This window comes from Notothenia coriiceps, unplaced genomic scaffold, assembly GCF_000735185.1.
Source record: "Notothenia coriiceps isolate Sejong01 unplaced genomic scaffold, NC01 NC01_scaffold00037250, whole genome shotgun sequence".
Taxonomy (NCBI): Eukaryota; Metazoa; Chordata; class Actinopteri; order Perciformes; family Nototheniidae; genus Notothenia; species Notothenia coriiceps.
The window spans coordinates 2,640,275-2,664,745 of record NW_011369951.1 but is presented as its reverse complement, the minus strand read 5'-3'; the positions used below and the strand labels follow the sequence as shown (position 1 = coordinate 2,664,745).

The following is a 24,471-nucleotide window of genomic DNA, read 5'->3' as shown; positions in this document are numbered from 1 at the left end:
AGCATCTGGTGACAAGCACGGGCTGTGTCACTTCTCCATCCGTTAAACACACAAACACCCTCTCTCAAACACTTGAACACACACGAACACACACACACACACACACACACACACACACACACACACACACACACACAATAACAACATCACCACCCACTGAGACTGTGCTGGTTAATGTTGAACCACAGAAGCGTAGTAAACCATTGGCTTAACCTCTGATGATGAGAGGAATTATCTATAAATATCACTTTCTTTTTTATAACAGCCATCCGCACACACACACTCTGTCTTGGAGATAGTAAGCAGCAGTGCTATGTCCTCGCCCCCATGCCCCAGCGACTACAAGCACATGCGCTGAGTGACACAGTGAAGAGCGAGTAAACAGCAGCCCACACACCTGGACAGGGAGCAGAAAAGGAGCAGAGAGGAGAGCTGAGGCACAGTGCGCCACGAGGTCAACCAACAAAACACCTGCTGTACTGGCAGGTCTCTCTGACTCCATTCTTTGTCTATGTGCCGGCAGATGAAAGACCCTATTCAACCAAGAAGTGCTCAGCTGCTGTGCGCTCATTCTGTGTGTGTGTGTGTGTGTGTGTGTGTGTGTGTGTGTGTGTGTGTGTGTGTGTGTGTGTGTGTGTGTATATGGATATGTACCTCTGTGTAAAGGAGAGAGAATAAAGAGATGGAGGCAGGGCAGTAGAGAGGGAGATAAAGTCTGTTTGTTTGCAAAATGAATCAAAGGGATTTGTATATTTCAAACAGAGTACCAGGGGGAGACAATGAAGCGATGAACTGTGGAGCGGAGCAGTGGACTGACTGGGGGAGTAAATTGAGAGTGAGTGAGATAAAGACGGTCACTGCGAGGGGCAGAAAATGGAAGTCAGCGGTAATAGGGAGGGAGAGACTTCATTAAAAAATGCATGTAATTACAAATTACTTTACTGAGGGACCTCTCAAAGACAGTAAAAGAGGCCTAACTTAATCTCAACCACTGTTCCCCTGTGTTTAGACGGAGCCAAACTCACAGTCAGAATCACATTACACACACTAACAGCACCATTAACCTCTGTAACAGCTTTATCCTCAGGGCACACACACACACACAGAGGCACAGACAGACGCTGCCGCACACACAGATGCATACATAAACAATAAAAGACACATAAAGCTGTAAAAGACAGAGTGTGTTGTTGCCCAAGGTCACAGAAATACTTCGCTCCCTATATAACACACACTGTGAGAGAACACACATATAGCATATAATCACAGGGTTAGCATTCATCTGAGTAAACGCATGAAATCACTAAACCACTCACACTGGCCTTCAGACAAAGTCAAACACCTAAAAAACATTCAAACCTGCAATCAAGCCAACAGACAGACACAAACACACTCATATACACAGTTGCTCACACCATCCCAATCAAAGTTTTGCATCTGGATCAAACCTTCCAAAAACGAATTACATCTGGGGCGAAAAACAGAGCTTTCATCTGGAGAGGAAATAAGAAACTCTTTGAGCAGGCCAAACACGAAACTGCCCTTCAGCACAATGGTTTTCATGTTGTAAAAAGGTACAAGCCTAATGCAAAACAATAGGGTCGGAAAGCTCTCAGAGTCGGTTTATGTTGTTTCCTGCAGACAGCTGAGTAGCAGCTTGTGGCGCTTGCAGGCAGCTTCTCAGCTCAGCTCAGTCAGGGGTGACTAGGAATGTGGTTGAGACAGAATTAAGGAATGCTGTTAATTGGACGAGAAAACTTTTTCACGAGCCGGACCCTCTGCAGATGTTGCAGACCAACACACTGCAGGGCTGAGTCATACTTCGCCAACCGCTCTGGTTAAACGGCTCTCTGGTTGATGAGCTCTCAGGCAATAGCCAGGTCTGAGGAACGTTAGAGCTCATGATTAGAACTGCTTAATGGGCCGTCATGGGTCACGCATGATTGTAGCCCAGGGGGGGTGGTGACAGTGCTGAGAAAAAACCTACGTGATGAAAGCAGACATTCCTCACCGTGTTTCATCACACACCTACATTTTGGGTAATTGAAAGACTAAGCAGCCACATCAGAGCGGCACTAAGTAACTGTTCCTGTTAAAGTTTTTCCAAGCTTAAGGGCACAAGCACATTAAAAATATTAACTCCATTCAGTGGTGACCATCTGCTGCAACTGTGATTTAACCTGAGGTTAGTTTAGAAAAGTTTCATTCTTTCGTGTGTGTGTGTGTGTGTGTGTGTGTGTGTGTGTGTGTGTGTGTGTGTGTGTGTGTGTGTGTGTGTGTGTGTGTGTGTGTGTGTGTGTGTGTGTGTGTGTGTGTGTGTGTGTGTGTGTGTGTGTGTGTGTGTGGGTAGACCTTCTTATGTGTCTCACCTTACGAAGTCGTCCGTTACTGGTTCCCATGAAAACCACAGTGTGGTTGTGCACATTGTCCACAGAGACTGAAGTTAGGCCCGTGTATTCAACCAGAGGAATGGCCCTCAGGGACCTCCGCAGGGCCAGGGGGTGCTGGAGGTGGGCCGCCCCGCAGTCCAACTGATCGGGCTGCAACTACACAGACAAAATGAGAGTGAGATCAATGCTCGTTAGCTCTCAGATGGAAGCACACCATACAGATTACAAAGCACGAACAGAGCACAGAAAGAGCGCTGCATGATGAAAGCAATGTGGAAAACAAGGGCTGATAGTATCACAACCATGCCGCTCATTCTTATAAATCACTTTTTAGACATCTCAGTGAATACTTGAAAGGGGCTTATAAGGGTCTTCAACAATCATAAGACTCTGCTTTTGTCAAATCCTCCGCGAGCAATGATAAAACATTAGTGCCATGCTTGGATGAGCACCAGGATCTATTGGGAATTCTCTGAATATTTCAGAGCACGCAAAGTCAAAAAAGAAAAAAAAGATGAAGAATTAAGCAGTGTAGATATTTGGAGAGTTGTTTCCCACAGGCCCTTCTGCTCGCAGCCTTGTCTCTCTTATCATAAATTGTGTCTGGCTTTTCCTCTGTGTTGGCCTTCAGTCTCTCGACTACAAAAAGATCACATTTCAGCGGCCGTGGCAACACAGAAGTAAAACTTAAGAGAGTATAGCTTTATTCTGAGAGCTAAGTCTACATTACAGCTAAATGTAGAAGAATCCACTGTTGGCCACTTTGAACTGAGCAGTTGTCCATCTGAAGAAGGCCTCCGAGCCATTTGAGATAGTATTCAGAAAACTGGTCACGGGAGGAGTGGCCCCGGGGCCACAGACGACAAGACAGTGCCAGCGAGGAGGGCAACTTTCTGACCTGACAGTAGAGTGGTTGGGGGACAGCCTCCTTTGACCTCAGCGCTGTCACTCAAAACAACCTCAATAAAAAGCTGGAATTTCACTGCATTCCTATAAAACTGGCAAAGCTTTCTCTGCCTTTATTATCAGAAACAATCAATATTGAGGGAATACACAGAGGGCCAGTATAGCATGCACCACTTAATTTTCTTTAAGGGCAGATATTTAGTTCGGTATGGAAAAAATGTAGTTAAAAGCAAGATAATATCTGACCCTGTGTTTGCGACAAAGCTGCTATTTATTCACTTAAACTGTGCTTAACATGTGGTTCAGTTATGGTTACAAGCACACATTCAATGATAACAAAAGAAAGGTCTGAGGTCTAACAAAGTGGCCTATTGACCCATTCCTCTCCTCATATTTGATAAGATAGGGAGCTGCTGGATGTGGGAGGAATCTCACCCTTCCCATAACCCCCAGCTTTGCTAGGCCAGGGCATCATGACATGGGGGATCCTCTCTCCAAATCTTGTGCCTCAGGGCTAAAGAGGATAACCGCTGCAACCAGAAATGGAAACTGTCAGAGAATAAGGAGTCATGAGGGAGTTTATCTTATCTGTTTTGTAGGCTTGGAACAAATGTAAGGACCTTCATAAATCAGAATCAGACAAGCAATGATGGAGGTCAAGTGTGTTTATGTGCAATACAAGAGCTCTGGTCTGAAGTTGTAGGTATTTAACCCTAAATATCTTATATTCAGCATCTCCATGTTCTGTTCAATATTCATGTATCTGAATCAAAAATAGTTACAAAACAATCAACGCACAATCAAAGTAAAATAAAAAAATTAATGAAATCACAAAATAAAAAAGTTTTAAAATGCCTTGGTGAGGATAGCAATGCCTCTGTTGTTTCCTTATTCCTTCTCTCATTCTGCCCCATCAAGAGACTGGCACTTGGGTAAGTGGAATCAATTAGAGAAGTCGATTAATTGCCATTTTGTCTGATAACTTAGACTTTTAGGCCAATGACACTTGATAACATTTTAATATTAGCCTACAATGCCCACATTTAAATCAAATGTACCGTAATGACCCCAATTTGGACTGTAATATTTGACAAAATAAAATGAAGCACTTACCACCAGGTTTCCCTTCTGGATGCAAGCTGCCCCGGAGCCCTGGATAACGCTGTCCAGCACCTGGACATCGCTGCTGGGAGAGTTGGAGCAGTTCCTGCGGCCTTGTCGGATCTCCTCATCGATGTCTCCGAACTTGAAAGCGCACAGAGCAGACTTTCTGTCCGCCTTGGAAAACACTCCAAACAGGTAGGGCTCGGAACTCTTCCCGTCTTCTGTGGGGATCTCCGCGGGGTAAACGGACAGCAGCCGGTTGTAAATGTTCCCGTTAAATCCACACTGTAGCGGCATCTGGATGTAGGATTCAGTGAGCTTCCTACTCTCCGACCCGCTGGGTTTTCGGAGGTTCTCGGTGTCCAGACATATCCTGGCGAGGATGCTGTTGGGCAGGCTCTCCTTGTTGCCCATTTTCGCGTCATTATTAAAGGCAATGTAGGAATAAGTCTTCTGCATGAAAGCGTGTACGAAGTTCAGCTTGTTTTTAGTTTTAACATCTTGCTTGATCTTGAATACATTATCCTCTGAAGGGTTAATGTCATAGGTGAAAAGCCGGGATAGATCCTTAATATTCAGGGAGCGGATGGCGATCTCCGGTGTGTTCTCAAAGCGCAGGTCCTCCTTGCTGTGGTTCTTTGGGAAAAACTGGGTACCAGCCCCAGTGTAAGTGGCCCCGACGAGAAGCCGGGTGTTTCCCCCGTGGCTCTTAAAGATCAGACCCACCGTGGATGCATTTGGGTGATTGGCAGCAATGTTCAGCATGCTAGGGAAAACAGTCTTCTCGCCCTGATGTGGGAACTCCACAGCTATCTCCGAAATATTCTCGATATTTCTGAGCTCACAAAAGCCTTGATAGACGGACCCACACACCAGCACGACCCCTTGATCCCGATCCAGCTTCAGGAGCTTGTTGTGGTTGTCAGTGAGGGATTTGGGATGCTCGCACGGAGCCTGGGGCAGCTGTGGCGCATGGCACAACAGGTTGTCCTCCACCGGCCCGGTCCTCTGCTCCACCTCGATGCTCAAGGTCCCGTTCAGCTGGTAGACTGTGTTTACGGTGGCCAGGTACACCTTTCTGGACACCGGGTCCACTGCGAAGTTATTGGTCTGATTTGGAGACGCGAACGCCTGTTGGATGTGCAGCGCGCTGGCACTCCGGTGCGTCTCCAAAGCCAGGACGCCGAGGAGCAGAACAGCTATCTCTATCGAAGGAGGCATTTTTCCTTCTGACCGGCTTCCGCGAGTTCTGTGCCGTGGGGTGCATTGAGCAAAGACAAAAATGTGTGTTTGTTTCTACTGCGACAATCCGAGAGGAAAGGCTGTTTCCTGCTCAACGCCTATACCCAGAATGACGCGATAAGCGAGTCGTGCTTCCTTTTCAGGCTGCCTCCCCTGTCCCTCTCTTCCCACTGAGCAGCTCAGCAGCCTCACCCGAGGCGCAGAGAGCCACAATAGCCTGCCTTGCTGAGATTTGTTATGATCTTTAAACAATAGTCCATTCCAGACCAATGGTTAATGTTTATTTGTTAGTGGCCAATTTCTGGATATTGTCTGCACAAATGTGTTTAAACTTGTTTGGAGTGATGTTTCAGTTCCGCTGAAAAAAATATTTTATGAATAAATAAATCATTATTAAAGTACACATTTAGGGAAAATGTGGACTAAGTCTTCAACTGATTAAGCCTAAAGAGTGGCACACCTTCCCATATCAAAGCACTCTGTCAGGCTACTTTGTTGTGATCGACAACAGCATAATTATTAGATATGACTAAATTATTTTTAAAAAAAGTTAAAAAAAAGATAATTTTACATGAATGCCATAAAGTTCAGATACATTGCAAACCAAATTGTTCTGATTCAAAACAATATCACAGAGGCTGCAGGTCTATTTGAACATTCTTTATGAACTTATTTGAGACCCTGTCATATGAAGTTGTAATGAGCCTGTTTCTCTCAAAATGGGCCACTTGATGAATCTCCTTCTCTGCTTGGTTCCGCTCATCTTGGGGTTAATGGCGGGTCACAGTCCCACCTCCTGTGCTCTCCAGTCCCTCGGCTCTCAGATTAGTTCTGCAGATCCGGAGGGGTTCCGTTTTGGGCACATACGGCACAGTAAGCACCGTGAAAGTGCTACCAGATGGGCACATCAGCGCACCTTTCCGGTTTTTGACATCACATCTATCCAACACAGCTTTCTTGCGAGCTTTACTCATAAATATTCAAGCACAACACATGCGCCCCTACTCAAAAATGCACGAATATGGTTAGCATTTTTTGTCTCTGGATAGGGTGGGCATATGCTCAGATTTCTGAATAGAAATGAATGATCCCTAGTAGGCAGACTACCACGAATGTGTCAGACACTGCATACATCAGTTTCCAGGCGAGCCCGAGAAGTGTTATCTCTGAATACATGCAATAATTAAAGTTGATGCTAAATCGTGCGTAATCGCGTGTGCCTATTTACTGTGGACTCCTCTGGGGACAGACTCACTCTCTCCTCTCCGTCACCACTTGCAGCTTTCAGGAGGGCAGATAAGTGCGCCCCGTGTTTACCTTGGCGCACAGCCATGCGCATCAAATCTGGCAGTGTAAAGAGGAAAGCGCTCTGATAAAGTGCAACATAATGACCCCCCCAACTGCACAGCACAATAACTGAGCCACCAACATTTTCAACACTGTGAGCATGCGTGTGTGCGCGAGACCTAGCAGGCAGGACGTGAATGAGTTCCTGTGGGGATAAGGCTCGGTGCGGGTCAAAGCTGACAGCATCAGATATCAGCGGCGAGGTGTGACTGAGTGCTGCGGTTTGGAGCTGCTCAATCAAACACGACATTCAACGGAATTAATGTTTGTGTGTATGTGTATGTGTATGTGTGAGTGTGTATGTGTGAGAGAGAATAGTATAATAAAGTGTGGGGGGGAGGGGGGGCATGGTCTCTCCTGTGTTTATAATGAAAATATTGTCCCTGGTGGCAGTAGGACTGCGGTTTAAGGGGGCTTCCACCCAACCTGTTTCCTTCCTGATAAGGTGCAAGACCTCCTTTAGTTCAGACCCCTACCTCCCTCTATTAAAAACCATTCACGCAAACTTAACACAGCCTCTCAAAGCGAGATTCTTAAGGGCATACAAGGCAGAAGCTCCCCATCTGGTGGTCACATGAGAAACCTACAACAGTGACATTTAAAAAAGGGATTCAGAGTACAAAATGTGTGTGGTCAGCCCATGAACCCCCCACAGCAGACATGCACCCCTAACAATAACAGCAAACAAATGACAAATTAAACAGTGATGGCTCATGAGTTAGTCAGGAATGCACTTTATTTATTCCACACTTAGAAAAGCACATCAGAAGGCACTGGAGTGGTTTAGCACACAGCCCTACATCATTGGTGTCACTGCAAGGTCAAGTTGAGGTCAACATTTTTAAAAGATCAATACATCTAATATTTTAATTGCATGTCCAACCTGAAGAATCGAGCTGATCTGTGTCCTCTCTGTGGGTTTTATCTCGAGACAGAGATGACAGTGATCCTGTCCGGAGACAACTCTTCTGATCCCCCCAAGGCCTTCTGTCTTAAGAGTGACAACCTTTGAAGTCTGTCAAAGGTTTCTCTGGCCTCAGCATGACTTACATGTTATCTAACCGTGTGCTAAAGTGCAGCTGTACAATTCAAATGATCTCTATCTGTTAGGAAATCAACATCTCAGCATGAAATGCACAATTAACTATTTAATGTGCAAGGTCATCTTATTGTGTCCTTGACTCGATGAGGCAGAAAGAGAATAAGAAAGACTGCACGCCATGTCAAGTTACTGTACTCAAGGAGGCAAGGTGCAGAAACAGATTAATTAAGATCTGAAGTCAAATTCATGTCCAGATTGGGAATTTTCGAAAAGATGTTCCCTGCCAAAAGAGACATCCTTGACATCCAGACAAGACATTCATGACATATCTGAAGAAAAAGCAAGACCTCCTGAGCAACCTCCCCCGTCTTTCTTCTCAGTTTGGGTGAGACTAAGGTTTGGCACTGGGTGATGACACCATTAGAATGTGTAAAAGGACGGCCAGAGAAATAAGACGCAGGGAGAAAGTTAGATGAAAAGTAGTATATTAGTGCACATTGGACTGAAACGGCAGTGGAGACAACTGGCACTGTAGATATAAAGCAGCATTCCTGTTCCAACTGAGGTGGAGCTGGAGGAGCACAAGTTGTCTCTCTTTCCTGACCCGATCACATCAAACATGGCCGGGGTACAATTATCCTGGCAAATTGATTTTACTTGGTAAATGGTTTTGTCTCTGCTTTTAAAAACAAAAGTCTGGTTCGTATGTCTTTTTATAATAAAAACATTCAGCATTGTTGCAAATATTGCAGATGCCTAACAATAACCATGATGTTGTCGGCATACCATTGCAAGTTGGCCCATTATGTCTATATCTTCCTTATGTAACACCGTCTTTCTTGTTTTACTTTTAAAATGAAGTAAGTAAAAGAATGTGATGTTTGCCATTAGAAATGTAAGGAAGCTCAAAAAGTCTCAAGTCATCATGACACTCAAGGGTTAAGGTCAGTCCTTCAAAATGTTCTGTACGAACACATTTCATCACAGCAAGAAAAGAAGAAACTCCCAGGAAGGTTTATAGCCATGGTTGAAATCTACCAATCACAGCGATGTAAGAGTTCTCTTCCTAAAGGCAATCAACCACATTTTCACATCTCTACAGTTGGACCAGGCCTTTGGAGCAAATCGCCAACCCAGTTTCCTGACTAGGCTCCCCGTCATGTAGTGAGAGGAGCGTAATGCTACATGGTACTGAATAAAATAACGTTGAGAATAATATTATTTGAAATAATAACATTATAATTGATTAAACTCTAAAGATAAAACAGTACGATGCTGAATTCTGAGGGACAGCAGCATAATAGTTCATTTTCAAAAATGTAAACAGTCTCTTCCTTCCTAAGGGACAATCATGAGTGTTCTCGGCTTCACTCCGTTTCTTCCTCTTCTTCACGACTCCGTGTCCGAATGGGCCCGGCCGAATGTTCAGTGCTCGGCCAAGCAGCCAATCTAGCGGCAGTCACGTTCTTCATACTTCCTGCTTGATCGCAGCTAAAGTTACATCACCTGGTGTCAACAAAGCAACATGTGCTGGCGTCCCCCGCCCCGGTCATCCGGGGTGCTGCAGAGCACGGTGCGTGTACCCAGAGAGAGCCTCCCAGTTCCTCCACAGAAAGGCCAGCAGGAGGATGAGGAGGAGGGTGGAGAGCGAGCGCGAGCGCGTCTTCATCAGGGGGACCACGCAGTTGGCCACAGTTGAGACAAAGACCAGAAGGACAGCCATAAGGGCCAGCAGCACATTGATAAGTTTTCCCAAGAGGGTCCGGGCTGTGGCATTTTCCAGCCCCTCCAACTGGACGACCTGCTGCTGCTGCTGCTGGAGCTCCATCTTAGAGATCCTGGTCTGACACGCCTCCAACGCCTCCTGCAGAGGACACGCAGGGATAACAGAAAATCAATCAACACACCACTTAAAAGAACTTAACCCACAACATGGCAAACACCAAACGATCACTTTACCGACTGATGGGCTGCTTCATTTTGGAATGTGTTCCTAAATCTTACATTCAGACTGTGCTGATTTGTTTTCTCTGTGTGATTAATGCAAAGGTCAGAACCTGGTTCATAAAGGGGTTTGAAAAGTTTGTGTTGCCTTCCAACAGCATGGTGCTTTGCGTTTAATGGGATGAAGGCACAGTTTACGTCTCAGATGTGTTGTCTAAGGAGAGGAATTCTGTTCGTACTTTGTGTGACATTTTGAGACTTTGTTTGACATGCTTATACGTTTATTATATTTGGGTGTTTCGCTCTAATTATGTTAGCTATTTGTTAGGTTTTGTAAATGTGTGTAAGCCCATGTGGTGAATGACGCTTTGAAAAATAAATGAGCTATTCATATTCTCGTCTTTTCATGTTTGTAAATGTGGTTGTTGGCAAAACATCAAAAGGACTCTCAGTATAATGCAATCCAGTGCAACACCACAGCAAACCTCAATAAGAAACCGTTAAAGGTAGAATGTATGACTGAGCTGTTCAATTCAACTGTTTCCACCACTGAGTGTAAATTGTGCAAAGAGCTCTACTGCCCCCTGTTCGTGGGACAAAGACATGCAGCCAAGGGGCAACTTGAACTGTAAACACACGTCATGCAGACATACACATATTGAATAAACCAAAAACCCTCGCTGTATCAGACAACAATGAAGGACGGCAGAAATGTGAGTCAATGACAAGGATATCCTTTTGTTTTGAATAAACACACAGACAGGATTTTCGGTCTCATCTTCCTGTTTACTGTGTCAACAAAATGAGATAATGCCTTAAGCTGTTTGGAGGGTGTGGGGCCACCTTAAACACGACATTGATTCTAAGCAGGCCAAATGAATTAACTATTTAAAGAATTTAGGTAAAGAGTTCAGCGTCTTATGAGAACTTCAATTAGTACAAGCTCTTGGTGTGGAAATAAAACATGTCCACATTATTTAAAGCATTAAAAGTCAAACATTTAATCAATGTGGAATATTTTTTTTGTCACTCTTTTTCTGTAGATTGTTGTTGCTCTTGCTGACAGGCACTTCAACATCAACATCTTTAACTGCCCCTTGACAATAAAAGCATCACTCCGAAAATAGAGTTCAAGGGTATTTTGAAATTAAAAACTACCACAAATGGAGAAAAAAAAGAAAGATTTCAACAAACTTGGTTGATGGGGCTTATTGCTTTAGTAAAACATCAGAAGATTACTTGATATCTTCAGAAGTAAAGTGCACAGCATGACACTAAAACGTGTTATCGTCCCCCAAAACATGTTATTCCGACTAAACTGCTTTTGCAGCCGTTCATTTGTTTGCTTATGTGTTTGTGCTCGTTAGCTGACAGACGGACCTGTATGTCTCTGGCTCTCTCGTAAGACTGGTATGCGATCTTCTCCTCCATGCTGGCCAGCTCCTGTTTGAGGTTGAGGATCTCATTCTGGTGAAGTTCTGTGAGGTCGTTCAGCTGCTCCTCCAGACGTTCACACCTGAACACACACACGCACACACGTGAGGGTCTGAGGCATAATTAGCTTGGACAAACACAGACATGCAGGAATTAGTAGAAACACAGCCTGAAGGCCTCTGACCACATGGCACCCAACTGAACTGATGACTCCCTCTGACAAGATTAGGCCATGCTTACTCATCTGCTGATACAACTGGCCAATCAGAGAGTCAGCTGTACGAGAGTAGGCCAATAGGAGGCCCTTAGCAGGACGAAGGGTCTACTGGTTTATCTTGGAGGCACATACAAGTGGATAGACAGCATAGCACAAGAAAAGGCATTTAACTGCCTCTGTGTATGTTTGATTCCTTTTATCAGATTTTATAATATAGAGAATAGAGAAAGGGGTAAGCATGTTCTCCAAACTGGTGTTTCAAAGAAATTCAATTATTATTAAAAAAGACTCTAAGAAACCCACAAGTATTCACAATGGAAAAACTGGAACCTTTATTACGATAATGTTTATTAGATTATATGTTGATCTATAAAAAGTTTCAGAGCTACATTCATGAAAAATAAAAAAATAATCATCAGTTGGCCGCCCAAGTTAGGAAAGTCCCTTTTTAGGGATGGATTCCTTTCCTGAAGAGTGGTAAAGCAACATGAGGGTTATAAATGATTTCCCCCATAATTCCCAGAGGTCATTCTGTTCTGTTCTCTGTTATTTTGGTCTTAAAGGACAAGCACAGACTGCTCTGGGTTCAGATGGACATTTTAGGGAGAAAAATGCTCATGTTTCTTTTACTATGTAAGCTGCTCACTATATCTCCCCTCCTTCCCATTGTCCTGCCCTCCTTATCTCTGCGCCCTCTTGCCAGGACACTCTGGAGGAATGTGAGTGTGGTTTTTTTACGGCCAACTGCCCAAAGACAAAACAAAACAAAGGCTGCAGAGAGACGTCTGAGTCTAAGTCTAAGAAAGATATGCGCCGCTGGGACAGAGGCTGAAATAACCAAAGATCTTTTAACTTAGAGGACACTAGGGGACACTAGCAGGTGGGTCTGTCACTTTGAAGTGTTCAATGGCTATTATAAAGCAACTAAACAAACATTAAGCTAGTCACTTTCAATATTTAGTTCATTCTAAATGCTATAGAAAACAAAAAGACTGCCACTATAAATCTGTATAACGAATTTGACCAATTCTTTATGGCCGAGTACATGCCGTTTATATGTTTATGTAAAGAAGGTTTGGGTCAAGGTTTTATTTGTATCTACAGTGTGAGAGCTGATAACAGATCTCTCCAGATCATGTGCATGGCGAGTGTTGCCCCTGATGATGTGTCAACAGAAATCAATGATCAGTATTGTATTCAGGTGCATGTTTCCAAAAAAAAAGGAAACCATTCTAGATTACACACAAGTTAAGGGCACTTCCTGCGCAAAACAGGAAGTGCTTGAGGATTGCATAATACACACACTCTAATATGTTATCTCTATATCTGTACCTGAAGCGTTCCTCCTGCAGCGCTTGCATAACGACCGAGTAGTCCCTCTGATAGTGGCTCTTCAGACCATCCAGGTTCTCCTCTAGCCTGGTCTGGCCCTCCCTCAGCTCCTGCATCTCCTGCAGCAGCATGTCCAGGCCGGAGCTCTGGCTCCTCTCTAGTGTGTTGCCCTTGGAACTCGGGGGACCTCCGGGGGCCCCTGTGGTGCTGTTGGCCCCTGCTGAGCCCGAAGTAGCACTAGAGCAGTCGTCCTCACTGCCATACTTAGGAATCGGCTCCAGCTGATGCGCAGCGTTGCCTAGTGAACGTCCGCCAGCGCCTGTCACGGCTTCTTCTACCGAGGGGTCGTCTAAAGAGTCTTTAAATGAGGGGATGTTTTCAGTGCTGCCAAATTTGTGGCGAATCAGTGACGCGATCTCCCGGGGTTTGGAGACAACGGCCCCGGCTGCAGAGTGGGTAGCGTGGGAGATGCTGGAGAGGCCCCCCTTCACACTGTCCACCACGCCTTCACTGAAGCCTGTGACTTTGGCCCCGACTTCTTTCAGGCCCTGCTGCATGTCCCGCAGAACATCCTTGGGCTGGCGGGGGATACCGTTGTGCTCGACTTCCCGTAGCTTCCGGTGGTAGTGCTCCAGTTTCCTTTGCAGCTGCTGGATGGTCTGCGCAGACTTCTGGTTCTTTTTCTCAAAAACCTGACAGACATAGGAAAGGTTTGATTAGTTAGATGGGAAAACATTTTCAACCAATAACCCACTAAGCGTTTATATAGTACATTCCCTCCAGTGGCTCTCTGAGGGCCTAAGATATTCAAAAAAATGTTTTAAATATTTGTTTAGTTATATTTTCCATTTGTTTTATCAAAATAACTTGATTAAATTGTATTTAAAATAACATTTCCAAAGAAATAAATCCTTTGAATCTGCCTGTTCAGTTTCTGAAGCTCCTTTAGCCGTCTCTGCGAGTTACTGTGAAGAGAGGAGAGCTCGGTGGTCCTGCTGTAAATTCACAGAGGGTCCGCTACAGTAACTCAACGAGAGAGAGTAATGTCAACTGACAGTACAATTGAGCAATCATATCTTCCCTCTAAATGGGTGGGCTTTATTTTCGCGGAGTTTATGACAAGCTCCGCCCGCTGTGAAGTTGATGCATGTGTGTTATACTACTATACTATAGAGTGGTGCAGTGACACGTCCTAAAACCCGGAAGTAAGCTGCGCGTGGATTCCCTCAATCAATTCATTTGTAATTGTTACTTGGCTGTGGGTGCCCTGTCATGATAGGTGTTTATATAAATGGTGTTGTTTTGTGTGGTAGAGGGTCGCTGTCATTGATGCTTTTTCCCCGGGCCGTTGTTTTGATATTCCGCTGAAGTATGATGGAATAACTCTTCTCTTTTTTTTTAGGGAAGTGGGGGGTGGGGGGGCGGGGTCAGAGGGTCTAGGTATAAAAGTCACGGCTCACCACTGATTCCCTCCCTGGTGCCAAGGACATAGATAGTGAACAAACAGGTTTTGAGGGAAAGCACTGATTGTCATATGATACAATTATAAAAACATGTTATTCATGAAATATACATATTTATAGTTTAATAGAAAGCAACAGCTCCTCTTTTTACCTGCTTGATACGTGTGCTTTGCTGTTTGTCAGCATTGTTGGCCAGTTTGAGGTACTCTGCAACATTGTCATCTCTGGCTGTCTGCTCGATCTTAATCTGCTCTGTGAGCTTGAGGATTTTCTGCTGCAGATGGGCAATGGCCTGCTTTGTGCGCTGAGGGTCTGGGGTGCAATCCTCACACCCTGGGATCGAACCGTCTGCCCCTAATGAATAAGACAGGGGTGTTTGACCCAGTCCGCTCACTTCCAGCCGATCGATCTGAGAGAGGAGACAGAAAAAAGAGAGGGAGATTGGAGTAGGTAAAGGGTCAGGGGGGGAAAGGAGGGATTCAAGAAGGGGAGACAAGGAAGAAAAAAGTGTGAGTTGCATATTTTTCTTTCTTAGTCATTTAGCTGACACACACAGAAAACGAGGCTTCTGCATTTTTTGTGGCCAGCCACCGGGAAAGAGGGCAAATTGAGACGCCTGAAAAAGGCAACTCGCAGTCAGTTTTATTTTTACATGTTAACAAAGAAATGATAGTGAAAGAAATTTCGTTTTTATCATTTCCAGTACGTCTTTAAAAAAACTCAGTGTGAATCCACAGGCATTTGCAAGTCAATGGATACACAGGCAAGAACAACATGAAAAGAGTATCAGCCTTATCTCTATTTGTCTTTGTTTTGGGTGCAACCATATAGGACAAGACTGACAGGATATTAGATTTTTTTTTTTTTTACAACAGTTTTACAGATTAAGTTTCTGTCTATCTTCCTCAGACACTGCCCTGATTATATCAATAGGACAGTAAGCATTTCTTTAAAAAAAATTAACTACTAATCTAAATGGTGCTTTTCCTGTTTTTCATAAAACAAGATCAATTTTACCTTAGAGGAGGTAGAACCTGGTAGCACATTCATTTCCTCACGGGAAGAACACACTGTGATACTATTGGAACTAATGATGCTTCAGGGAGGGGTGTGATCAAAATATCCTTTCCATCACTAAGCAAGCACACAAAAATAATCAGCTGAAACTGACAGTGCACACCTTGAGGATTCAGAAGGCTGCCAGAAAAACAAAAAACCAGACAGGACTGACAGTCAGACCAGGGAGGTACGGTGACAGGTATTCAACAAGGCATCCAGCCCTCACATATAACCCAGCCTCTGTATATGGCTTACCATTTATTAGCGCTCCATAACAGGTAAAAACAGCACCGGAGGCTCACCTGCATACCGAAAAGCATGACTAATTGATGACAGGCAACACAGTCAACAACACAAACCACAGCGCATCCGGGAGGAAACTAAAACACCATATCAAGTGTTCTCTCTGGCAAATGAGTTAAAGTAGCCTACTAATGAGCCTATCTTCAGTTAGAGAAGAAGCGATATCAAGACGCGGCTCACCTTTCCATTAGTCAATCGGAGAAATTGTTCCCAGTGCATTTTCCCAAATCTGAAGGCGAGTTATTTACTTTCATAAGTCCAGATAAAGTTAATCCGCGCCGGTTCCTCGAAAGTTTCGCCGAGCTGCTTTCGCTACTGCTCGCCGGGCTTGTTGTGAAAGCTGAAGCGCACCTGAAACTCAGTGCACTGTGCAGAGAGGGAAGCCCCGCCCCCTCCTCCCCCGCCTCCACTCGCAGCTGAGGGATGACATCACCCTCTAAACTGCGCGGTAGGCAGCCGCCACTCATCCCGACACAGCAGAAATAGATCCTCAGTTAGGGACTTTCTTATTTACTGTAATAGATTAACCGAGAGACTAAAAACAATCACAGATAATATTACGTCACTTCATAAACATGTTTACTATGCCTCAACAGCTTTCACTATTATAATTAAATTAGTACATTACAAGTAATGTGCTAATGTGCATAAATACAGATTTATAGGAAGTTATGCTTAATTATTTCCATTGTGTGCTTCTGGACACTTTTATTCATAAAAACTAATAATGAAATGATATGCTTTTACCCCCAATTACATTTGTTTGACAGCTCTAGTTATACCTAACTTTTCAAAATGAGATTTACATGGAAAATGTGCGATTTATTACACATTACTTATGTAGATTTACTTTTTACGTAGTTCAAACTAGCTCTACCTCGACCACCTACAACTTAAAACTGTGATGCCACAAACATGCATAAATATACCTCCAAGTGGTTTCTATGGTACAACTTATGAATTCAAAACAGTTAATTCCATTCATAATTAATGTCATCTCTGCCCTTTTTCACAGCAAATACAAACGTATTACAGTACCATGTTCAACAAAAGGCTACAGGGCAGACTGGGAGTCTAGTCCCGGATGTGAAACTATCAGCTCCCAGTCTCTGTCCGCCGATAGAGAGGAGCTCTGGAGGGCAAGAAAAACCAGTCTGACAGCTTTTTAACGCGCGCGCGCGCACACACACACACACACACACACACACACACACACACACACACACACACACACACACACACACACACACACACACACACACACACACACACACACACACACACAGACAGACAGACAGACAGACAGACAGACAGACAGACAGACAGACAGACAGACAGACAGACAGACAGACAGACAGACAGACAGACAGANTTATCTCGTGCCCTCATTGGTCATGTGCGCGTTCGTGTGTGTTTTGGAGGAGGGGCTCTGTAAGGAAGTCTGAAGGAAGGGGCAGATTTTTTCCGGCTGCATACTTTCAAATTCTAGCACACTCGAGCTGGTTCTCAATTCTTACCTACCCTACCTTTAACCCCTCATTTCCCCACAGGGATTTATAACGGTCCATCTTATTTTATGTTATCTTATTGTTATTTTAGATAAGATCATGCTCACGTTATAAATTACCCTAATTACAGCTGTAAATAATCCGAAAGACCACAGATTAATTGATACGCAGAAGAACGAGAGGTGGGGTTTGTCAAAACTGGAGGACGGAGGGGAGACAGCAGCACATGTTTGGCTCCACTGACACTTTAACCTGGCTATGAACATATTGAAGGGATCAGCTTTTCCAGTTACACATAAAGTGTGCAACACGTTAAATCAGCCAGTTATCCAAGAGCATTTATTTTTTAACAACTTTTTTTTAATTGCCTCTATGTTATTGTCTGACTTCTTCTTTATCTCAATCTCAACATGAAAAAAGGTAAATGCACGAAAGATTACATATATTCAGATACATTAAAATGTATCTGACTCTCATGTTAAAGCCACGCAAGCAGATTTCCTGTGGGTCCATGGCTGCACTTAGTTAGTTAAAGGTGACCTATCATGCAAAATGCACCTTTGTACGTCTTGTATACATGAATATGTGTCCCCGGTGTTCCAGGGAACTCACAAAGTGTCAGAAAACACAACCCTCTCTATTTTCCTCCGTACCCAAATCTCTTAAAAAGGGGCTGCAACGGATCTGATACAGACTGATCCAGATTTGAACACTTCTGTGACGTCACAGAAGTGGCGCTACGGCTATTGGGTCAACTCCACCAATCAGGAGGAGACAGCCACGGACATTGCCGTTCGAAAGCGCTGGAGACGCTGTAGTACATAGGCCAGGCCTGTAGATGGTGCTGTTCTCACAGAATCAGCCCATGCAAAGACAGTGTTAAATTGAGCGAAATGAGGAATGGCTAAAATGCATGATCTGTTTGGTATTTTGAAAAATAAAAAGTTTAAATATGCCTTATATAGGTATGGTCCTACACTATATTATTCAAATATAGCATGATAGGTCCACTTTAAGTAACAGCAGTTCACGTGAGAAGTATGGTCATATATAAAACTAAACCTTTTTTCAGCCATCCCCTTTCATTTCCTCGTGGTTTCAGTTCCCACCCAGGCAAGCCATATTTAGCAGTGCTGAAGTTGACACAACAATGTTTTAAGTGGAAATCCGCTTTTGGTTACCTTTAAGGAGATCCAATGAGGGAACAATGACCCTCATTCACCAGATATGGAAAATTGCATAACTCCATATGGGGCTGGACAAGAGGCAGTTTACTTAACACTTGCACCCATGAATTAGCACAGAACAAAACACCAAACACTAATCATGCACAACAGAAGTGTGCACACAGCCAAGGTCTGCCAGTGCATTTCCCAAGGAATTCAGAGGGTGTGAGAAAAGCCCTTCATGTTCACTTCCAAAAGAAAGAAACCGAGTTCAGATGAAAGTGCAGGTCTTGGGAGAAAGAGGAAAAAAACACAGAGGCTTTTCTATGGCCCCTCTGTCGAAACAAAGACTTTCTATCCCTATTATTTTAAGATGAAATCCTTTTCACAACAAGAGATTTGGCTGCCAGATTTAGTACTTTCTCAGGTCTATAAAACACATTTCATGCAACAGTATATTATTAAATTACAAAGCGCTTAACCCGTAACACACAGATTTAAACAACATGTCAATGTATAAACATGTACCGGATTCCTGACGTAAAATGAAACCATTGACAAAGTGAATAAGATGAACTTTAAATCATAAATGATGACCATCAATAAACACACACATGTTTTTACAGGTGGAGACTCACAGTGGTGGGAGAAGGAAGTGGAGAGGTGTCAGCAGTTACCAGGTTGAGTATGACATCCATGGCGGGGAGACACATGTGCACAGCATGGACTGGAGTTAAGTTGGGTCTGTCTATCTGTTTGTCTGTCCCTCGGGGGAGGACTCCAGCAGGGGGAGAGGGGAACAACGTGGCCCTGGGAGAGCTCACATCACTCAGGACACTTCTCCCAAACAAAGTCCACTTGACTCAAAGCCCACTGGACAAAGACCCACTTTGACAACAAGAAAGTAGAGACTCCTACTCTGAGGAATTACTGTTGGCTTGATTGAACATGCAGAATCCATAGACTGCTCGTTCCAGCAATGCACCATGACTATTGATAGCCACAGAGTCTAGGTGGTGTGGCTCTGCTGGTTCACAGAGCAGCAGCTCCTCAAAGCCCACGATCACGCTTCAGTGCCAGCACACGCTCCGCAGTACACAGCAACAGGCAGAGGGACTATGCAGCACACATATGTTCGCTTCGATAGGCCCGATTCTCTCAGACAGCGAGCATCTTTGGGGAATTAGAAATCCTCTGGAGCAAAGGGTCCGTCTGATGCAGGTTTGGGGTGAAAGAGCCGAGGTGGTTAATCGGATGGAAACTCGCCGGGTCGGATGGAGGCAGGGTTAAAAGAAGGAAGAGTTTACTGTGAAGTTTGGCGTTCAAAGAGTCCGGAGAGGAAGAAACGAGAGGCGGGGACCCAGAGGACGGATGTGAGGGAGCAGACATGAAAAAAAGAGCCCACCAGGAGCTGTCACTGAGAGGGAGACGGAGCGAGAGAGGGAGCAAAGGAAAGAGGGGTTGTGAGAAGGCTTTGTTAGGGGAGGAGGGGGGCTTTTCTTCTGTTGGACTTTCTAGGCCAGCTCAGCTTCAAAACCGTGGCTAGCTCATGCAGAAAAAAAGGGAGAAAAATCTTCAACTCCCGCCTTTCAATTATCGCACAGTTTGATTGTCGCGGCCAATCAGTTTCCTGAGAGATCATGCTGTAATGAAACACTTTCCACCAGAGTTAGACACAATGTTTCGTCGGCCCAATAACAGATACAACTGCATTCATTTAGTTTTAAAGTGGCATGCTTGGTTTAATGTATAGAATAAACTCACACCCAAGAAAAAACCCAGATTACACAGATTACACGGTCATATGATGATTACAAAGCTGCTATTCAAACCTGTGTGTATGTGTGCACCCATGACTAGCCTCGTCACAACGTCACTTATCCTCTGACAACAGCATGTTGTTCCCTTTTACTAGAATTCCTATGGTTTACTATGTTTAAGGAAAAGGGTTCAAAGGCACAATTAACTGCACTTTGTAAGAAAATTGTCACTTTCAAATTACAATGTAGATGTATCAAATATGTATAGGTGGTAAAATGTCAACTACCAACAGTAAACCTGAGGACAATATTTCAAACAAATAGCATTATTAGGAGCTGTGACGCATTGTTGTCCACGCTGTGTTTTGTGAGCCATCACTTCCAAAAGTGTACAAACCAATTAGGGAGAAAATCAAAGCAGGGAGTGAAGGGGGTAAGGCAGGACAAGAGCTACTAAAGACTCCTGTGCAGAGGTCAACAGGACGGGACGGGGGACGGGGCATGAATACAGGCTTTAATGAGAGAGCGGGAAGACTTAAAGGACCGGGAAAGAGAGGGTAGGCTTTAGGGGGGAAAGGCTGCTTATGTAAGGACAAACCTTACTTGCTCAGATAGGAGTGACATGTAGGTTTGACCCCAGTGTTAAATCAATGTGACACATGGCAGCTTCACTGAAGAACATTGCAAAAGAAAGTTTGTTATACCAAAGCGGAATACTGTTAAATATATATTTCTTTGATTTCGCTTCACTCACTATAACTTAATTTAGGCAAGCAGTATTGGGTTGCTTCAGCTATTCATCCTTCCTAAAATCTTAGTAACAATAGCAACTATTGATTTACTTATCAGGTTCAACGAAATTTAAGACAAAATCTTAGTTTGTTAAGACTGTAAAAAAAAAATTTAAGCACGGAATGATCTTAAGCAATTTACAATGTAAACAGGAAGTCCCTGTACCATCACGAGCTGCCCAAAACGTTTTGTTTAGTTTGGCCTGGTAATTAGTAAGAGCCAATATTTAGTAATATCACATCACTATATAAGAAAAAGTTTGTGTGCTATAACCCTTTTTTGTTTTATAGTGATTGGTAAATCGCGTCTTAGTAAAGACTTTTAACAAGGCTTAGTTTAATCTGCTGCACCTGGTCCCTATAAAGTAAGCAAGCGTACGTCATCAGGGATTTTTCTTTGAGGGTCAATCATTTGTCACTTGTCAGGCATGACATATTAGTCCTTCATGCTCTCAGTGTGCTACCAGCTTCAGATCTGAAGTCTCCTACGGATGAAGTGTGGCCCCCAGCAGCTCCTGTCAGTCCAGGAATGCTCAAGCTTTAAGGCTGACGCATGATAACTAAACATACTATCTTGTAGAATCTTAATTACACACCTCAAATAGTACACAGGGTTGTTTGGTGGGGGGGGGGTATACTCATGCCTTGACAAGTTACTGATGCTTTAAAAAACAAAATAGATAATGAAGATGTTGGCCTCAAGTGCCTTTTTACCATATTAGCGCCATATCAGCTGGTCAAAATCAGGGGACAGAAAGATCAGCTGCAGCCCATGTGTTACTTACATTGGTAGAAATTTATGTTAAATACATTTTAACTAATATTCTTTTAATTGTATAATTAATTAATTAATAACATATACCTTATTAATACAATATTTTAAATAATGATTTGTCTTTGAAATGCATTACTATATTTAAATTATACATTTAATTTTCAGCTAAAATATATTTCTACATACATATATACGTATACATATATATGTACGTATATATGTATATATATATATATATACGTACTACATGCACTTTAACAGGATTTATGAGAGTAAATAGCTCGCCTTCAGATTTTGGAAAATGCACTGGGAACAAATTCTCTGATGACTAAGGGAAAGGTGAGCCGCGTATTGAGGTCGCTTCTTCTCTAACTGAGTGTGAAATTGAGCCTTGGGGAACACCACAAATCAAAAGATATGACCATTCATCCATGATCATAAAAAACTGTCTATCAGTTAGGTAAGATGAAAGCAAATTAAAAAAGCTTACCAGAAATGCCAACAAGATTGTGCAGTATACTTAAAATAATGTTATGATCTACAGCAGGGGTCGGCAACCCCTGGCACGCGTGCCAGCATTGGCACGCGGCACCGTAACCAGTGGCACACTAGGAATAAGTGGAATAAGTGTGCAAAATATTTAAATTGTATTTTCGGATCCTTAACGACCACCGCCGCCAGAGTGCGTCTCCCCGTTACCTGCAGAAGAAGCCATGCACGCAACGCAGCCCCGCTCTCTTTAACTCCAGGTGACTTCTGCCGCTTTCCTCCGTGGATTGCTCTCAGTGCTGATCGTTTCACCACCGGAGGGAAACACACATTCACTTAATTGCAGTACCCAAAAGGAGCTGTACAAATGCACAGTTTTTGCGTTGGCTGTGTATTTAGTTGAAAGCCCAGTGGCGATCTGCTCATCTCTCATCGAAATAATGTGACTACAAAGGGAGCGGAACTGGGCGATCTGTGTGTTGAACTTTCCTGTCGGGCTCGCCAGGCCGTTATCGGAGGAGGGGCATCGAAGGCAACAATTCTTCAGGTTCATAACGCCACTTTTAGGCTTAAATTACTGCCGAGAGAGGCGAGCTGTTCTTGGGAGGCCTTTGCATTGTATTGTAGCTGTTCTTCTGTTCACAAAATACATCACAGACCCCCTCTGTTTTCTGCTTTCCCGTTTCACTTCCAGAACATACACACTTCCCTCCTGTCGCTCTGCCAAACCACACACACACATGCACAAGCCACACCCCTCTCTCTCTCTCTTTCTACTTAAAGGGACAGCGACTCTCATCTCACTCTGCATGACCCTAATATCTTATAACTGTTTGCTCTGGAAAATCACAGAACGGACGATCGTCCCTTATTATTATGGCCGTTTAAACCAATTTTTTAATGTGTTAAATTCGGCATCATGGTAAGTTGCGCTGACAGGTCCACACATGCTTCCCCTCAGCGAGCTCCCCCACGTCCTGTCGATAGTTCACGAGCGGTCAAGCTCCTCAACGCCCCCGGTTGGATTAATTCATCGATCGTTGGCACGGCTGATCAATTTTTTTTTATTAAATGGCCACTTCATATCAAAAAGTTGCCGACCCCTGATCTACAGTATCAAAAGCAGCACTTAAAATCAAGTAATACTAAAAACCGAGAGGGTGGGGGGGCCCCTTGCCCTTGGGTCTGCATTTGCCCCCTTCTGTGTTGCAGAAAGGTGTGATTCGAGTTAGATAAACACAGAGCCACAGTATAAGAGAAGTTTAGAGTACATAAAACTTGGAGAGAACTTAATGACCACGTGATTTATAAAGGCTAGTCTAATGAAGGTTATTTGGGGGTAATTACCCACATTTATGTGAATAACCTTAACCAAACCAACTGTTTGTTATTGTGTACACACCACAACAGCCCTCCATGACTGAGCCATGAATTACTGATGGGTTTTGGCACGTGGAAGTTAGTTTGGGAGTGTGAGAGGTTACGTAAGGCAGAAGAGCGGAGAGCTTTGTCTGCACGGACTGGGGGATAATATAAAGCCTGAGAGAGGCAGCAACCATGACCGGAGCTCCAGGCCTTGCCGAACAATACCTTCATTAAAAAGAAGCCCCCCCTCTCCCAACTCTGGCTGGATTCCAATCCTCCTTAGTCTAAGCTCCCAGTATAATCAACAGACCCTATTAGCAGTTACATAAACCCACAGGTACTTCATACACAGGGGCCTTTATGACTAGCAGGGTCAGGGAGCGTGAAACATGCATTAGTAGCCAACTCCAATCCTGGACATCTAACCAGAGAGGCCAGGCAGGAAAGGAAAACAAACAAAACAAACAAACGTCAAACAACAACAACCCAAACAATTAAAGTTCTCCATTCCCTGTCAGAATTACTACTGTCTATTATTGGAACGATTTAAAAAGGTATACAAGCCTTACGGCAATCTATGAAAAAGTGGCCGCTGCTTACAGATCAGTGTTGAACAGTATGGAGGTAGGGGATGCTCAATAATCGTATTTTAATCCGATTACGGTTCAACGTTTTGATGAAAACAACGTAATCGAAATCAAACGATTAATTTTTTATTATTATCATTTGTTTGTTTTGTTATTTAGTGAATTATCTTAAAGTTCAAGTATTGTGTGTGTAATTCAACTGTTAAATATAAGGACAAATGACTCGACTCCTCACATGTTATATTAT

At 43.7% G+C, this 24,471-nt stretch overlaps 2 protein-coding genes across 9 annotated transcripts in view; both read right to left on the bottom strand.

The window, feature by feature from the left end:
• Positions 1-5,765, bottom strand: part of plxnd1 (plexin D1) — an 81,768-nt gene extending 76,003 nt beyond the window's left edge. Inside the window, exons 1-2 of the mRNA XM_010795874.1 lie at positions 4,410-5,765; positions 2,370-2,546 (exon numbers count right to left, since the gene is read on the bottom strand). Coding sequence (XP_010794176.1) covers positions 2,370-2,546; positions 4,410-5,621 — 1,389 coding nt within the window. The 5' untranslated portion in view covers positions 5,622-5,765. The remainder of the gene's footprint in view (positions 1-2,369; positions 2,547-4,409) is intronic.
• A 1,942-nt stretch (positions 5,766-7,707) lies between these two features.
• The window catches only part of LOC104966661 (transmembrane and coiled-coil domains protein 1), a 51,029-nt gene continuing 34,265 nt past the window's right edge, over positions 7,708-24,471 (bottom strand). For 6 of the 8 annotated variants that reach the window (XM_010795876.1, XM_010795875.1, XM_010795877.1 and 3 more), the window contains 4 exons: positions 14,573-14,830; positions 12,959-13,650; positions 11,356-11,491; positions 7,708-9,895 (listed from right to left, as the gene is read on the bottom strand). In XM_010795876.1, coding sequence (XP_010794178.1) covers positions 9,581-9,895; positions 11,356-11,491; positions 12,959-13,650; positions 14,573-14,830 — 1,401 coding nt within the window. In that variant the 3' untranslated portion in view covers positions 7,708-9,580. Of the gene's footprint in view, positions 9,896-11,355; positions 11,492-12,958; positions 13,651-14,572; positions 14,831-15,963; positions 16,098-19,095; positions 19,292-24,471 lie in introns of those variants that run through there. The other 2 variants (XM_010795882.1, XM_010795880.1) reach the window with 2 other exon arrangements.